The sequence below is a fragment of the Colius striatus genome, chromosome 10, assembly GCF_028858725.1.
Source record: "Colius striatus isolate bColStr4 chromosome 10, bColStr4.1.hap1, whole genome shotgun sequence".
Lineage (NCBI taxonomy): Eukaryota > Metazoa > Chordata > Aves > Coliiformes > Coliidae > Colius > Colius striatus.
This window is the reverse complement of record NC_084768.1, coordinates 16,865,315-16,881,919: the sequence shown is the minus strand read 5'-3', so window position 1 is coordinate 16,881,919 and position 16,605 is coordinate 16,865,315. Positions and strand designations below refer to the sequence as shown.

At 43.7% G+C, this 16,605-nt stretch overlaps 2 protein-coding genes and 1 non-coding gene across 4 annotated transcripts; 2 read left to right on the top strand and 1 right to left on the bottom strand.

Moving 5' to 3' along the window:
• Position 1: 1 nt before the first annotated feature.
• DNTTIP2 (deoxynucleotidyltransferase terminal interacting protein 2) lies at positions 2-8,154 on the top strand. Its single transcript, XM_062004288.1, has 7 exons — positions 2-384; positions 1,294-3,014; positions 4,158-4,293; positions 4,909-5,004; positions 5,353-5,517; positions 6,446-6,555; positions 8,003-8,154. Exons 1-7 carry the CDS (start codon positions 13-15, stop codon positions 8,094-8,096), a joined length of 2,694 nt encoding a protein of 897 aa, XP_061860272.1. The 5' UTR covers positions 2-12; the 3' UTR covers positions 8,097-8,154.
• A 3,409-nt stretch (positions 8,155-11,563) lies between these two features.
• On the bottom strand, positions 11,564-11,648 carry TRNAR-UCU (transfer RNA arginine (anticodon UCU)). Its single transcript is given in 2 exon segments — positions 11,564-11,599; positions 11,612-11,648. It is a non-coding gene; the product is annotated as a tRNA-Arg (tRNA).
• Positions 11,649-12,849: 1,201 nt separating this feature from the next.
• On the top strand, positions 12,850-15,459 carry LOC133626238 (UPF0690 protein C1orf52 homolog). Of its 2 annotated transcripts, XM_062003844.1 has the most exons (5): positions 12,850-13,096; positions 13,173-13,222; positions 13,305-13,544; positions 13,833-14,040; positions 15,200-15,459. In XM_062003844.1, the coding sequence occupies exons 3-5, from the start codon at positions 13,407-13,409 to the stop codon at positions 15,277-15,279; spliced, it is 426 nt and encodes a 141-aa protein (XP_061859828.1). In that variant the 5' UTR covers positions 12,850-13,096; positions 13,173-13,222; positions 13,305-13,406; the 3' UTR covers positions 15,280-15,459. The 2 variants fall into 2 exon arrangements, with proteins under 2 accessions (XP_061859828.1, XP_061859827.1); XM_062003843.1 differs by lacking the exon at positions 12,850-13,096 and having other exon boundaries at positions 13,103-13,222.
• The last annotated feature ends 1,146 nt before the right edge of the window (positions 15,460-16,605 follow it).

Sequence of the window (16,605 nt, the reverse complement as noted above, 5' to 3'; positions counted from 1 at the left end):
TCCGTGCTTGGTATGAATTCTCAACCTTTCAATAACCATCTTTGCCACCGTCAGACGCTGTGTCGCACAAGGGCCTTAAATGCTCCTCACGCTGCCCTTTCACCCCCCCGGCCGCCTACTCCCCGCGCCTGCCGCGGGGGTTCTGCGGCAGCCCGCGGCCCGTCTGCTCCTCCCCCGGTGCGGTCGCTGCCGGGCCGCCGCCCCCTTGTCGCCACGGCCGTGCCCGTCAGCCGGAAGGGCGGGCGGAAGGGGCGGGACGGCACGGCTGAGGAGATGGTGGCCACCAGGCGCGCGGCGGCGTGGCGGAGGGAGCGGGGGCCGCGGGTTGCGGCAGGCACCGGCAGCCCCGGCCCCCACGGGGCCGAGCCCCCTGACGAGGCGGAGGTGAGAGGAGGGCAAGGAAGGGAGGGCGGGCAGCCCGGCAGCAGCGCCCAGCGGCAGCGGCGGCCATTTTCACATGTACACGCGGCCTAGGCCTGGGGCTCGCGGCGGGCGGGCGGTGGTGTCCGTCCCTTCCGCGGGGCTTGGTGCTGTGTAGCCGGGCCTATTGGGAGCGAAGAGGCGGCAGGGTGCCCGTCCCTTCCGCGGGGCTCGGTGCTGCCGGTTGTGTAGCCTGGCCTGCCGGAGACGAAGGGGCGGCAGGGTGCTCGCCGGTCGCACCTCGTTGGCCGGCCCTGCCGCCGCCCGCCCATCTCGGCGCCCGCAGTCGCTGTGAGCACTTAACGCTGATAAGGAAAGGAGACTGTTGGTTTGTTTTTAACTTTGCGCTGCAGTTGTTTTAGCATCTCTCTTAGCTTTTCTACTAGACACGCAAACACATAAATACAGATCGTTTAGGTAGCACGGTTCACGTTGGTCCAGAATTGTTCTGTTTTTGGAAAATCCTGCTGCTGCAAAGTGGTTTTTGTTTTCAGAATTTTTAATTGCCTTACAGCTAACTTAAAAGCATCGATTAAGAGGCAGATTATACTTAGTGTTGCAGTTGCTGTAGGCAAGTCTGGTCATGAAAGTACTACAGTTGGTATGGAAAGTGTTTTGGGGTACATTCTGACAGCTGCCAGGCTTCAGTGTTTTGTTGGTGAGCAAATCTTTGAATGTTTCAGGTAAGCAAGGGATGGTTCGTTTGCACTTCCTCGTTAAGCTTCTTGATCACAGACAGACTTACACAGAGACTTGTAATATCTTGCCAGCTTGAGTAGAGTTGTTTAAAAATATTATTAATGATTTGTATTGCAGCTTTTTAATGGCATTATTTTACCTGTCAATAGCACACTTTCTTAACTCCTTTTTTAGATTGCATCTGCTGAAATTGATACTCCTGTGTCTATGAGGATGACTAGAAGAAGAACTAAATCAATTTGTAAGCCAGAGGTAATTCAGGAGTCTCAGTTTGAAGAGTTGAAACATGCAGAAACAAAGTCTGATGTTAGTGATGGGTTAGAGATGCACATTATTAGAAATGAGAACACAACTGCTCCTTCAGCACAATCAATTATTGAACCGCAAACTGATGGGGATGTATCAGAAACAGAATCAAACTGCTCTGCTGTCTCTGGTTTTCAGACACCTTTGTTAGTAAGAGTAACAAGACGTCGACAAATTGTACTTCCTTGTCAGACAGATTCTCCTGACAAAAAAAGACGTGACAAGACAGCCTTAACTTTTCTAAACAAATTAAGCAAGATTCTGGATGACGATGATGTTTCTGAAGCTGAGTCTCGTTCTTCCGCTGTTTCTGGTGTCCAGATGCCTAATGTTATCAGAACTATGAGAAGCAGGCAAAGCAAAAAGAAATTTCAGCCGGATACAGTTTGTGAAGCCCCGAGTGAAGATACTTCTGATGCAGAGTCATGCTGTTCTCGTATGGAACCACCCATCCCTACCAAACGAATTACTAGGAGCATGCACATGAAATCACAAGCAGAAAATGCTAAGCAGTCTGAGAAGGGAAACAGAATTGTTTCAGAAGATGAGACTTTAATTGAGGACATTGTTAAATCTGAGCCAGTAATAATTTCCGACTCTGGACCTGCTGCAGAACTTGTCTCTGATGCAGAAAATGCTTCCTTTATAACTGAATGTAGTAAAGAGCCCAGTGCACCTAAAAGCGAATGTTCCTCCAAATCTGCCAATGCAACCTGTAAAGAAGAGGTTTTGAGTGATGTGACACCCCACAGTCTTACAAAAATGAAACGATGTGACACTGAATCGCGAGGAAAAAAAGCAAGTAAAAATACCCAGTCTGTTGGGGTAGATGATTCAGAGGAAGCATGTGGCCACATTCAAGAAGAACAAGGTAAAATACTTGTGAGAGAGGGAAAGTCAGAGCATTCAGATCTTTCTTTGACTGATTGCCTGAGCCCTAAACAATTTTTGGAATCCAGAGGGCAGATAACACCAAGTGAAAGTAAAAATATTCCAGAATGCAAAAGAGCAGATACTGAGGCAGATGCACAGCAGTCTCCCACCCGCACGGATAAATTAAGGAAGGTTGAGCAAGCTGGTACAGTGAGCAACCCACAGAAGGCTGTTGCTCAAAGAACTAGTAGTGTTGGTAGACGCAGCGTGCTTGAAATTGGTGTGGAGAGTGGTAGAGGCCAAACAGGAGAATATAGTGAATCTGTATCCCGCAGCACTGAAAACAATTCTGTTGCCTCATTTCTGAGCCAAGGTGAAAGTGATGAATCTGAAAATGGTGACGTGGCGGACATAGGTACAGCTGAAGAGAATCTGTGTAATAAAGAGGCAGATGAGAGGATTCCTTCCTTCAGCAAATCTTTAAAAAACACTTCATTGCATGCTGAAGGGCTATTTGTAATTGATACTGAGCCTGGCATGAGAGCCAACCAAAAGTATTACCTAGATCAGGTAGACCGAGATAGTGACGCTGAAAGTAAGTATGAAGGAAGTGAAAAAGGTGAAGAATCTTCAGATCTGGAAGAAGCTGAAGAAGAATTGATAGACGAAGATGAGAAAGATCAAGATGATGATTTGTTGAAAAGTAAGACTGACGTGTAAGTATCTGAGAATAATGTAAGAATCTACGTTTTGTTCAAGCCTATGCATAGGATATATACATTAGGTGCTAAATTATGTGGACTGAATGAGGGAGTAGTGTCCCCACATAAGTCATATTGATGTGGTAAAAGTGCGGTTAAGCAGATTACAGAAATACATATCTAGTCCATAAATTGAGAGTTTGTGATTTTTTTTCATTTTTCTGTGTAGCAGAACAGGTCTCTGAAATATTTCAGCATCTGGAGACCTTGTATGTGAAAGGCCTGCAGTGGTCAGGCTGACTTCATTGCTTATGCAGGTCACAGTTTCTTAACTGCTGACTTATAAAAAAATTTGGACATAGACAGCAGAAAGGCCAGTAAATTCCTTATGTGTCACCTAATCATGCATTTTAATCCTGAACAGTCACGTGTACTTTTATGTTTGCAGAATAATTTCTTTTACATAACACCTCTTGCTTTGTGTTTAAAGCACAATACTCTGTTTAGCTTGGATAACTGAGTCTTAATCTAAACATTTTCAGATAGGCCAGAAGTGTCACAGAACCTCAGCAAAGTGTTTGATATGAAGGCTTCCTAGAAGACTGATCACAGTTTAACAGAAAGATGTAAAGAGCTTGTGTTAATAAGCATTTAAGCTACATTAAATATCTGTTGTACCTCTCTAGATATTATTGGTTTCCTCCATAATATTTTATGGCTCTTAAGCATTCCTGTCATCAAAAAGCTCCTTCTGAGTCTGCTGTCATACTGTTTGCAGATATATACTTTTGGCTGCCTGAATGAAGTAATGAAGAAAAATGTGGAACACAGTGTCTTTGAAATGTTCGTAACGTTATTCCCAGTGCTGCTCTACAGAAAAGGGCTTAAACATTCCCCCTGTGAATTCTGCCTTGTTCATACTTTTAACTGAGAGCTGACAGTAGTGTTACCACGCATGTTTGTGCTTTTAGGTGGGGGTTTTTTTCTGTTTAGCTATCAAGATTTTCAATGTCTAGAAGAAGAATGCCAATCCTTTGCAAATCATTGCAAAACTGCATCTAAGTGGAAGGAATAAGAAAAATGTTTGTTTCTTGGAGGACAGTAGGTTTAGCTGCATGCTTGCTACAATATTCTAATACTTAACTATTTGTCTTGTAGTTTACATCTTTCTAGCAGCATAGACCCTGGTTTGAATATCAAGAAGCTTGGAGGTTTATATATTAGTTTTGATACAAAAACCTCAAAGCCTGGATTGAATGCAAGTGAACGACTGAAGGACAAAAAGAAGGACCAGGTAATGTGTTTACAATATCTCAGTTACCTGTGACTGTGGGAATACAAAGATGTTTATTTAATACGGTTAGTTTCCTTACTTTTAAAGAAGTACCCGGTTTTAGGGTTAGCTGAGCAATTCTTTTGGTCCAAAAGGTAAGAATTTAAATATACGTGACACTTGAGGAACTAAAGCATTGCAAATACCAGCATTATCTTGCAAAACAAAATAAAGTTGACCATGCCTACAGTTTTGCCTAATGGTATACAAGCCACAGGTGTGCTAATAAGCTGTTTAGTCCATTTCAAGAGTGTATTTCAGTATCTGTAATACAGAATTAGCAGTTTTCTTTCAAAAGCACCCTTTGAGATAAAGAGAACGTGTTATTTTCTTTGTGACCATTTTCTTAGGCTCATTTATCATGGCCTCCTGTATTCTGGAGCATTTGCTGTCAGTCAGACAGGATTCTGTTTTCAAGATCCCCGTGGCTTTCATTGTGGATCAAGGAACATCAAATACTATATTCTGCTTGCGTAGATTCTGCGTGATTCCTTTAGTACGTTCTCTGAATACAGTTAAGAAGTAAAATTCGTTTCAGTGAGATGACTGTCCAACGTTAAAAAAATTTTCTTACAGCTCTTGCAGAGAAGTATAATAACCCCAGATTTTGAAAAAAAGGAATGTGTCCCACCTTTCAGGGAATCGCTTCACCAGCTGAAGAAACAGCGCAGGGTAAGTGAAGAGTTGATAATGCCTCAAATAACAACACGAGCTGTAGTAGAAAGCCCCGTACTGGGACTGCGTGCTTAGACAGGCCTACTGGAGCGATGAACTGCAATCTAATGTCTTCCTTGAGCCATCCTGTGAAAAGCCATCCTTCTAGGCACCAGGACATTGAAGTGAAATGTAGTGTGCTCAGATGATACATTAATACAATCCTGATCATTCTAAGAGTCATGAAATACACTCTTCAAAGGTAAAGAGTGACATTTTAAATGCTTCATCTGTCTCTTGGAGGGAGTTCCCTGCTGTATCCTGTACTAGTTGCTGGATGCAAATTTACTGTTGTTGGTATTGCAGGCAGAGCGAGAGAAAACAACAGGTGACGGTTGGTTTGGTATGAAAGCCCCAGAAATCACAAGTGATCTGAAAAACGACCTTAAAGTTTTGAAGATGAGAGCTTCATTGGACCCTAAGCATTTTTATAAGAAGAATGATAGAGACGGTCTGCCCAAATACTTCCAGGTAAGGAAGCAACAGAAGTGTCACTGTACTGCTGAAGTTTTGACCAGCTATTCTTACTCCCTGCTTATTTTGAAGGTAGCCTCCATGTTGATTAAATTCTGTAGCTTAATTGTTAAAGTATTCTGATTACTCGGCTGCAGTTTACAGCTGCTCAACACAATATTACATACGTGTATATGCAGTTGGGTTTTAATTTCAGCTGATCTCAGAATAAGTAACAAATGTCTGACCTAGTCTGTATTCTAAACCCTCAATGGACTAGATTTGTGGGGTTTTTTTTTCTTTTTTTATAAAAGTATTAGCCTTTTTTAACAGGTGTGTAGAAAATAATTAGCATTTACTTTCTTAATAGGTAATAATTTGAATGGATACTGCTAGCTTTGTGATCGGACAGAATTTCTGTTTCTGTGCAGGTCAATACATGAAACGTGTACTCCATGTATCCCCACTGCTAATCTGAATCATCAGAACCGGCTCACATGCTATTTAGCCAAAGTGTGATGCATTCCAGGATGAAGCCCTTATGTTACAGCTGGATTAACTGCTGTATAGTCATCCAGTAAAACCACCACAATGACAGGCAGGAAAGAGTTAAGGTGGTTATAGGGATTTTCTTTCCTTCTTCAGAAAATGTTTAAAAATCAAGGACTGTGTTTCTTTTATGAATACTTGTATTGATGCAGCAGTCTAGTGTTGAAAACCATACAGTCTTAAAGGTCAGGCCCTTCTCTATGCAGTAAACAATGAAGCACAAACTGACTGTGCATTGCAAAGCATTGCTTAGTTCTCTTGAAATTCTGCGTTTTCTTTAGATACCCTTCTGATGTTCTTTGTAGTTGTCTTTATACTTCTCACCAAGCATTCAGAGAAACATAAAGCCACCCAAATCTTGCTATACAGTAAGAACATTTTCATTTCTGTTGTCTAGGTTGGAACTGTGGTTGATTCTCCCATAGACTTTTACCACAGTCGAATCCCAAAGAAACAAAGGAAGAGAACAATCGTTGAAGAGCTGCTGGCAGATTCCGAGTTTAGAAGGTATTTAAAAATGGTTTTGTAATTCTCATGTTCTATGCAAGAGAGCAGTATTTTTAACTATGTAAGTTTTTTGTTCTTTGCATTCATCTTATGTATTTTTTTACATACTTCAAAGAAAGCGTGAGTATGTTTTTTGTGCTTTGGCAGCATTGTCAATGAGGAGATCTAAAAGATCTATGGGACAGGGGATAACTAGACTGAGACAGCATGTTTTTTATCTTTGTAAAAGTATTTTCTCCAACTCAGGTCATCATATTGGCAGCCACTGTTAAAATCATGTCAGTGTTGAATAGCCCTGTTCTGGTTCACTTCTGAAATAAGCGTCTGCACGTGCTTACTCCCAAAACCAAGGCTCTAAATGAATGATTGTTCCTTGCACGTGCTCTTTTTTGTTGTTTAAAGACTGATTAATTTTTCTTGGTATAATTGATAGAAAAGCGCTGACTGTAATTCTGTGGAAGTTGATATGATTTAATTTCATATGAACGTCAGCCTGCTGCCTGTCATAGGAGTCATAGAAGTCTTACTTGAAGAATATGGTTGGATTAATGTCTGCCTAACTTGCAATTTCTGGAGTAGATCCCTTAGTTGTTTCTTTTTGATGTTGGTTATTACATGATGTTAATCTGTATTTCCCTTTTTCACTTAATGACGTGCTTTTGTGGACGTAGTACGTTACTTGGGATTATTAAGGTTCATGTTGTCAGGACTCTAAATTAATCATGTTGGAAAGGCGAGTTAATATAGCTATTTCTTTTCTGTCTTGATCTGTTTTATAAGGTGTTTATTGGAAGCCATTTAAAAAAAATATGTGTTTGAAATTCAATCAGTTAGTTTATGTTGTGGCTAATTAAGAGCTTTTGCCCAGGTACATTAGAATTAGTGCAGATACTTGCCAGGTTTCAGTGTTGCCACTAAAAGCCTTAATACTGCTCAGTGTGCAGTGATCCGTGGTGCTAATTGATACAGGTTCATAAGAATCTATATTAGAGCAATTAGCAGCTTAGACTGTGCAGAAGTATCCTGTTTATTGTTTAGAGTTAAGCTCATCTCTGTTTTCAGTCTTGAGTAGAGTAAGATTAATTATCTTGAGTTTGCTGAGAAGGCAGTATAAAAATTGATGAGTCTTTCCGCTATGAGTGGTAGCAGTGTTTCAGCAAACCGTCCAAAAAGTGATTGCATATGCAATGAAGAACCCCCTGGTTATGCCGAAATTAATGATTCTTCAATCAAATTTATTTTCAGAACAAATTTTTCTGCATTTACCGTTATTCCAAGTGTTGATTTCCCTTTACCTACCCTTAAGTGTATAAAAGTAAAGAACCCTTGAGTCGGAAAACATCAGGGAACTCAGTTTGGCAAATTATATATGTAGAATACTTTCCATGTTATCTTTTCCTGAGCTTTGATTTACCGTGGTTAAAAGTAAATTATCTATTTTATTCAGATATAATAAAAAGAAGTATCAGGAGATCATGAGTGAAAAAGCAGCTTTTGCAGCAGGGAAGAGGAATCGGAAGAAGAAGAAATTTCACAATTGAGACTTGAAGGAAAATAACAAGCTGGAACAACTTATTTGTTATAAAACCTTTTACAGAATGCTTTGGTTATGGTGCTTTTTTTCTTTTTCAAGATTGCAGGTTGTGCAATTTGAGATTTAGGGAATTTCTTGCAGTGAGAATTTAGTAGAGAGCTTTATCAAATGGTGAGATATCCAAATGTAATTTAGATTTTAAAATGAAATTAGTCCTCATTTAAAATAATCTTTATGTAAAGAGGTAACAGTATGTTAGGTTTGGGCATAAAACCCAGCTTCGTGTGGTCTTTCCAGGCTTCAATCTTTACATCAAAAAATTAGTAAAGTCTTTTTGACGTTACCTGTGTAATTCACCTTGGCACCTGTTACCTGCCAGAAAACCTTTTTCCCCGTCTTGTCAGAGATGCTGCTGGCTGATTCTGTTATAGAAAGTATAGAGTGATAGTTTGGTTGTGAAGGGTTTTTTTCAACACTGACAATAATATGATTGAGAATGTCCTGGAATTCAATGTGTACGTGCATAAATATATAAAAACACAAAAAACATATATAATTTTATTTATAAATAGAAACAAGTACTAAGACATAAATTACATATTGTTTAGTGAATCGAGTGAAGTCAATATGTATTTTAAAATATATAAACATTTCCCATGCAGTCAAATGTTGCATGTATTGATTTCTACAATTTTGACAAGTGTCTTAATTATCTTCCTGAAAATGATTTGGCAGCGGGGATCCATAATAGCTTTTCAGGTAAGTGGATAGAGTGAGTTTGGGAGGCCTCAGCTACTGTTACAGAACCAGAGATGGCATCATCTGAGTTGCCCTTTAGTGACAGTTCGTAATGTATCGTGATTCTCAGAACTGTTGTGGCAGTTGGTTGGGTTTTTTTAATGACCTGATTATTACATTACTGTGATGGATAATAGAAGAATTAGGTGGATTGGATGAGAAAGATTTAGAAGTGGTTATCAGAGGACTGGTGGGGTTGATCGTTTTCTTGCACAAATTTTAAAGTTTGCAGATCTTAAAATAAGAAGCATGCTCTTGACCAGTGTTCAATCATGACATTGCTTCTACTAAGTACTAGGGTTTTTTAAGGATTAGCTATTTGTGACAGAAATAGCTGAAAGGAAATGAGCGTCAGGATGTGTATTGATCACCAGCTGAAGCCTGAAAGACATTTTGGTCCCGATCCTTTGAGGTTTTTTCTGTTCTGAAGTTGATCATAATGTTTTGCTACCAGAGACACGCAGGAATTTGGATTTAAAAAGAAAATCTTGACTGGAGATGAGTAGTGTATAATTTGAAGTGAATTTATTGGGAAGTGTCAAACACATACAAGTAGAACCACCTGTTGCCAAGTCTCAGCTAGATGCTGATGCTGTTCTAATACAACTACAGGTATGCTGATAGTTTGGTTCTCTGTAAATGATTTAAAAAGCTAATAAAAACAAAACTATGGTGTCTTGTTCTCTGGATGAGACATGGAAGCACAAAGTATCGATACTTAACACTGAGGAAAGAAAGCAAGGCACCACAGTAGTTGTCATTCTGTTGCATCCTGAGATGTTCAAGTTCAACTCTGGAACAGCAAGGTACAATTTTGAAAGACCTTAAAAGCAAAATGCAAGCTTTGGTGTTACGCAGGCAACAGCTCCAGCTCGGCGTTGCACAAACTGCTCGCTAGCTATTCGCAGGAATAACTTAATGTCCAAAGTAGCTAGTGTTGGTTTATGTTCTGTGTCCTTTCCCTGCCTGTGATTTTTCTGATGTCTTCTGTTTTGCCACACACTGTGCCCAGCAAACACCCGTGTTCTGTGTGAACAAGAGCTGAGATGTACTGGACAGAGCTGGCTGGGCTGCGGGGATGGAATCACAGGCAAATTTATTGGCCTCGTGGCAAATAAAAAAGTTTCTTTATATCCAGTTACATACAGGAATTATTACTGATTATTAAGCTGCCTCTTGGCCTTCACATTGCTTACTAAATTTGTAACAAAGTGCTGTCTGTCCAATTTGCATTGCTTGGTATATTCCTCCTGATTCTCTTAATGCATTCTGACATAGTAGGTTGTCTGCCACGTTCCCCTAAAAACCCTCATTTTGGGGAACCGTGTCCCTACACGTTCTCACTTGGATCTCACCCGAGCAGATGGTATCCCAGGAGAGCTGTCCCTGTGCTTAACACTGGGAAATGCCCTGCTTCTCGAGCCTGCAATTTTGCCTTTCTCTTGGACCGGATTTTTTTGAAGTATTGGTGATGTAAATGTTGCTTGCAACATGCAAACGTGTATATGTAAAAGCTTCTGATTTCAAAAGGTTTTCACTGGTAACTAAGCACATTTTATCAATTTGTCCTTAAATGCAAAAAGTAGACAGGCAAATATTAGTTGGACTGAAATGCATTGCTGGAAGTGACTGAAAAAGAAGGAACGTTGTCTTCCATTGTATAACTTGGTGTTTCTAGGGTTAATGTAGAGAGGTTTCAGCTTTGCTGTTAAGCTGCAAAATCTGAGACTATTTGGTTTTTGTAAAGGTCTGTAAATATTTATAGATGATGGCATTCTTGAGTGGGTTACCGTGCCACAAAAACACTGTCAGTTACTGTTCCTGATGGTGTTTCATTTTCAGTTAGGTGGATTTTTCCTTGTTTACCTAAAAGCAGTACAGTTTGGAAAAGAGGCTGCAGTCACACATGGAGGACTAGAAATAATTTATCGAAAAAACAGCAGTAAAATAATCAGATTAATTTGTAATTCAATCCCGAGGAAATTCAAGGTTTGTTCAGTGCTGAGACTGTTCAGTTGTTTGCCACACAGCTTGGACAATGTGCTGTTATTTAAAATATCTCTTTAGGTACGTGTAAGTTAGGCAGAAAAGATGGTATTAATTCAAATGTTAAAGGCTGCAGTTTTGTCTGCTGCATCCTGTGGGCTCGTTTTGTTGATTGACAGTAATTAGAGTTACTGTCCGTCGTAGCCCATCCCTATTTTTCAAGTACGATTACCTCCCGAAGGCTGCCCTAGAAATATGACAGCGTAACCAGGCTGGTTGGTAGGCACCGACAGATGCGTTGCCGCTGCCCGGTGCTTTGCTTTCCGCCGCGGCCGGGGCAGCTGCAGCGCAGCCGCAGCGCTCCCCGTTCGTCACTGCGCGCCGGCGCTTGCCCGAGGGCTGACGAGGGACCGGGGAGGAGAGCCCCTCTCCCGCCGGCTTGCAGGCAATCGGCGTCTCGCCGTGGCGTCCATCCTGGGGCCGCTTCGATCTCGCGGGTGCCCTTGTCTCCGCCTGGTCCTGCCCTTCCTCGATTCCGTCCGGCACGCCCAGGTGAGGCTCGCTGACCAGACCCGGTCGCCAGGAAAAGTCGGGTACACCGGATTTCTTCGGTCTTGAGGTGAGGGGCGGGAGAGCCGCGGTAAAAAAGCGTCAGCCATAAAAAGGCTGGAGGTGGAAAAAGAGCAGCAACGACTCCGCCGGGACTCGAACCCGGAACCTTTGAATCCCTTCACCCTCTAGAAGTCCAATGCGCTATCCATTGCGCCACGGAGCCACCTGTTGGAGTGTTTGCGCGCCGCCAATAGAGGCTGCGCACAGCGCTCGCCGCGCCCCGCACGCTCCGCTCCGTGCGGCAGCGGGGGGTAGTTCGTCGCTGTCATTTTTAGCCAACGAGTCTCGAGGCTCGCATCTTCTATAAAGCACTCGCAGTAGAGCCCGCTCACTTCTGTCCCACTTTTTTTTCCCCCCCGCTACGTTCCTCCAGGGCTCGTATTGTTCTTTATGGGTTTCTCCGTCCCATTGTGCTTTTTCCTGTACCTTTATTTCTCTGCTCCTTAGTCGGTAACCCTCATCTTATTCTGCTCTTTTTTCTCTTTCCTCTTGCTGTATTTTCATCCTCCGTGGCTTCACTAAGGACTACTGCGTTGTCCCAGAGGAAAGGTGGGTGCACAGAGCCCCAGAGCAGACTCGCCTCTGGGGTTTATACACGTTAACGAATAAACACTTAAAACTGCCTTCACGCTCCTGGCTGCGTCATTAGTCCTTTATACTCGGCTGTCACCGAGTCCAGGGGAGCCACAGCTGCAGCTGTGGGCTGGAGGTGCCCCAGGGTGAGAAGCTGAGGCTGCTGCTGGCCCCTTTGTGTCCCAGAGCTGCAGCCCCAGGGGCACAGTACTGCTGGAGCACGCCTGCCTGAGAGCCCCGATGGGGCTGGATCCCACCAACAGGCTGATGACGGTCAGCTGGAGTCAGGCCTCATCAGGGTGACTCTGCGGGGTTTTCTGACAGCTGGTGAAGAGGGAAGCGGGAGGAGAGGCAGGGAACGGCGTCTCCCACCCCTCGGACGCCTTCCCACCCTTTGGTACAGGCACTAGCTGCCTCCCCAGCCTGGCAGAGCTCTTCCAGCCCCACTTCCCCCCGCTCCCCGCCATGCTCCCAGCTCCAGCACCTGCCCCGAATCCCATTCTGTAGCCCCGGACCGCCCCCAAACCGTGTTCTCACAGCAGTGAGCTGGTCCTCGAATGCGACACGTTACCGTACTGTAAGCGCAGGTGCTGTCAGCGTGGTGGGTGGCGATGGGGGTGTTTGCGGAGGCTCCCGTGGTCGCGGTACCGCCATCCCGTGGCGAAAAGGCGGTACCGCAGCCCCCATGAGTAACCGGTGGCCGGTACTGCCATCATGTGGGCGAGCTGCCGCCGCGCAGCGCGGAGCGGCGCATGCGCACTGGCACCCGTGGCGCGCGTGACAGCGGCCGCAGACTTATTGCCAGCCGTATTTCGTGAAGTATTAGGGTCACGGTTCTATTAGCAATGGAATTGGGTTCAGTTGTATACGTACTAGGAGACAGAGTGTAAATCTGGGATTAAAAGGAGCGAATTTGAGTAAAATTTAGAGACAGCTCAGTGCTCGGCAGCGCCCCACGCGCCGCTAGTCCTCCTACACTTACAGTCCACGGGCCGGAAGTCCTCCAGAGTCCGGAAGCGACCGTTAGTCCTCCGGAAGGTGCAGTCGATGGGCGGGAGGAGCGGTTTGTGTGTGGTTGGGGCTCTGGGTGGTTTGTTTACATCTGTTTTCACAGCTGCAGAGAACAAGCCGCTACCCAGGTGTCGAGCGCGTTGCTGAGAGAAGGTAGGTGGTGATGTGGGGTGAGAGGGAAGATGGGGATGGGTGTCTGTCACTGCATGATGCTGCGTTTGTGTTCTGTTTTCAGGGTTTGAAGGCACAAGGCGGGCAGGACACCGGCACCGCAGAGGACTCAGCCAGGCGAGCAGAGACTGGGGGCTGAAGAAGCTGTTTTCAGGGGTCATCGGTGATGAATTTACCAGATTCGCTTGTTTGTGTCTCACAGGAGGACTCTGAGGCTGATGCAGCAGGACCAAACGTGTGTGTTTACCTTAGAGCCGCTCTGCCCGGGGGTGTAGAGTCAAGGGCAGATGGAGGAGCACTGAGTGTATGTCACTTTACTTTCGGCGCGTGGGCTTTGGGGTTTTGTTTACTGAATTGGGGCTGGCTTTGGCTTTTTAGTGTTGTTTTTGGACGCTTCAGTTGAGCCGCTGGCCAATGACAATGCGGCGTTGTGCGTTGCTAGGTAACGTCCGCGCCAGCAGCCAATCAAAAAATCGCAACCATGCCTTGCCCGCGGCTGGGGATGGGGCCGGAGCCGGCGTCAGGGCCGGGGGGCCGCGCCTCGGGCGGGCGCCTCGGCCCGCTGTGACGGTAGCCCTGCCCTCTCGCGCAGCCCCCCAAGGAGTTCAAGGTGTGGCGGAGCAACGCCGAGTTCCCGCCCGAGACCTACAGCCCTCCAGAGAAGAAGCCCCCGCCGCCTCCTGCCCTTGACACGGCCATAAAGCGATCCAGCGTCTACGAGAACAACGGCGCCGACGCGCCGCGGCCCCCGGGCAAAGCAAGATTCCTGCCGGTCGAGGAGCGGGAGGCCCTGGAGTCGGGTGAGGCCCCGGCGTGCGGCAGCCGAGCTGCGCGGGGACGAGCTAGGGGGTGGGAACTGAGAGAGGGCTGTGGCTGCACCCCTCCCTGCCCAGAACCCAAAGGACGTTCTGCTGACCCTTGCAGAGTCGGCTGCAGGGATAGTTACACCTCAGTGCTTGTGTTCTGGTTCTCTCAGAATTAATTGAGCCTCTCCAGCCATTTCATATCCCTTCCTACTGTCATTTGTGGAAGCAGAAATGGTTAAAGAGTCTGTAGAAGTGTAGTTAGAACTGAAGCCAACAGATTCAGTCACAGTAGCGTTAAAACAGAAAGTAGTTTAAGAGCCTGTTTAAGTGCTGCTGTCTTGACCCAAGGTGTGGATGTCAGTCAGGTTATTGTTGTGTTTGCAGAACTTGGAGGCTGAGAAGGAAATTAAATAAAATGTCCACGTGACAGATTACTGAAGAAAATGTTTACTGCCCTCTTCACTTTAATCATGGGCTAATCTAGGCTGGGAAGGTAATCTAGGAAGTAAAGAAACATTTGACAGGATGAAGGAATTTAGTTTTTCAATTGCTGAGGAAAGTGAGTAGCCATTAACAACCACAAGAAGAAATCTAGAAAAGGGAATTCTGGACTTTCAGAACAGACAATAATGTTTCAGTCTACCAGAACAGTTGTCAGCAAACCTTTTCAAAATAAAGGGGGTTTTGCTATCTTGTTCCTTTTTTTTTTGTTCTGGGAGTTTCTTCACCAGTGGCAGTTTTTTTGTCTCTGCCTTACTCCATTAGTTCTGTATGGTTTAGGTTTTTCTTTTTTCCCCTCTACTTTTTTTAGTCAGCCTTCATCCAAAGACTAAAAAAATAAATTGTTAATTGACCTGGACATTGCTTTCTCCTTCTAAGATGTCCTTCTCTTTTTTTCTTATCTATTACAAAGTTTTTGTAGAAGAGATACTATACAGTAGCATAACAAGGCCTCTTAGTTCTTTAGTGGTCTGTGGTAGTATAACAAGAAAGAATTCCTGTTCTGTCTACATATTATTCACATTTCAAAAACAAGGATGTTGTTTTTCCAGGCATCTTAGAGTTAAGTCAGTTCTGAGATGAAGATGGTATTTAAGACAAAGATACTGCCTTTGCTGACTTTGACTAACTAACTCTATCTTTTTTTTTTAAGATGGTGAAAAAGACGATGAACCAGTTTCCACTAAGAAACATAAACTAGACTCTGGGCAGCAGACAAAGAAGAAGTTGTAAGCAGGATGTGCTGGATTTAGCCATAATGAGAATTTCAGTCAACTTGAATTCCTCTGCTGGAACGGGAAACAAATACATGTTTACTAAATTTCTCTCTCCTGTCAGGTAGGGAATTTTATTTCTGTAATATGATTGCCTTTTGGAAAGCACAACATTAAATGGACAGTATCATAATAGAAACTTGTCTACTGAACAGAATTTAAACCTGTTTATTTAAGAGTGGAATTTGGAAGAGAGATCCATTGTTGAGAGATGCTTGTGCTCATGTGGGTTACAGGACTTCACGGTGTCTTGTTTATCAAGAAGCCTGGTAACATGAGCTTTTTTGGACTGACTTTTCCATTGTGTCAAAACCTTTTATAAAGGAGTATATACTAAAGATTCTTTGAAGTACTGTCCTGTGATAAGTTTGGTTAGTGTTGTTTTGAAATGTATGTAAAGACTGCAAAGAGGTCGCTGGAATAAAACTACATCTGCAAATATCTGCGGTACAAATACTGCCTTGTGTGCTTGGTGAATTCTGAACTGTATGCATTGTCATGATGTATTTCTTGTGTCATAACAGGTTCCTCGGGGTTTTGTTTGTAATAAACACACAACTGCAAACTTAAAAAAAAAAAACAGAATTAACTTTAAAAGTTAGTTATGATGTTATGTGATCTGCATCAGTGAAACATGAGACTGAGTGATGCGGGAGGAATTGAAGCATTTAACATGCTGTTCCTAAAATTGAGAATAGGATATAGATACTTCTGTGGGGAGAAAAAATAAGGCTCTATCACAGCTTTATCTGCCAAATTATTTCAGTGCAAACAATGGGTAATCTTCTCCAAGTACTAGTCAGTGTATATTGCATTTGTGATATGCTGCTGCATGCATTTTGAGGTCTGTGTATGAAGAAGGACCAGCAAAACTGAGTTGGAGGGAGGGTTGCTCTAGGTTTATTTTCAAATATAGCTTCTGTGCCTTAGGAAATCTCCAGTGAGATTAAGCCTGCTAACAGAAGTTTGTGTGATCAAACTTATAACGCAAAGGTTCATCATTTTTGTTTTTCTTCTGTCCTGGACTAACTTTATTTTGGCAGGAGAGGTTCTGTAGGGTGCTAAAACAATGGTAGTGTTTTTAAACTTTTTTTTTTTTTAATATTTTGAACATCAGTATCTAGAAAACTGTTCCATTTTAGTGAGTATATGAAGTTGTGCAAATCCAGTCTTGGCAGTGTGATAATGCTTGCCCTGGATCCTTCTCTACCTGCAGACACGGCAACTGCTCCTTGCCCATTTCACAGGCTGTTGGGCCAAGTCCATGATTTAGTGCACCCCCTCA

Coding starts and splice junctions, on each gene's coding strand:
- DNTTIP2 (XM_062004288.1), top strand. CDS start 13: ATGAATTCTCAACCTTTCAATAACCATCTTTGCCACCGTCAGACGCTG. Junction 385..1,293: donor AGCCCCCTGACGAGGCGGAG/GTGAGAGGAGGG, acceptor CTCCTTTTTTAG/ATTGCATCTGCTGAAATTGA. Junction 3,015..4,157: donor TTGAAAAGTAAGACTGACGT/GTAAGTATCTGA, acceptor TTTGTCTTGTAG/TTTACATCTTTCTAGCAGCA.
- LOC133626238 (XM_062003844.1), top strand. CDS start 13,407: ATGAATTTACCAGATTCGCTTGTTTGTGTCTCACAGGAGGACTCTGAG. Junction 13,545..13,832: donor CAGATGGAGGAGCACTGAGT/GTATGTCACTTT, acceptor CCTCTCGCGCAG/CCCCCCAAGGAGTTCAAGGT. Junction 14,041..15,199: donor GCGGGAGGCCCTGGAGTCGG/GTGAGGCCCCGG, acceptor TTTTTTTTTAAG/ATGGTGAAAAAGACGATGAA.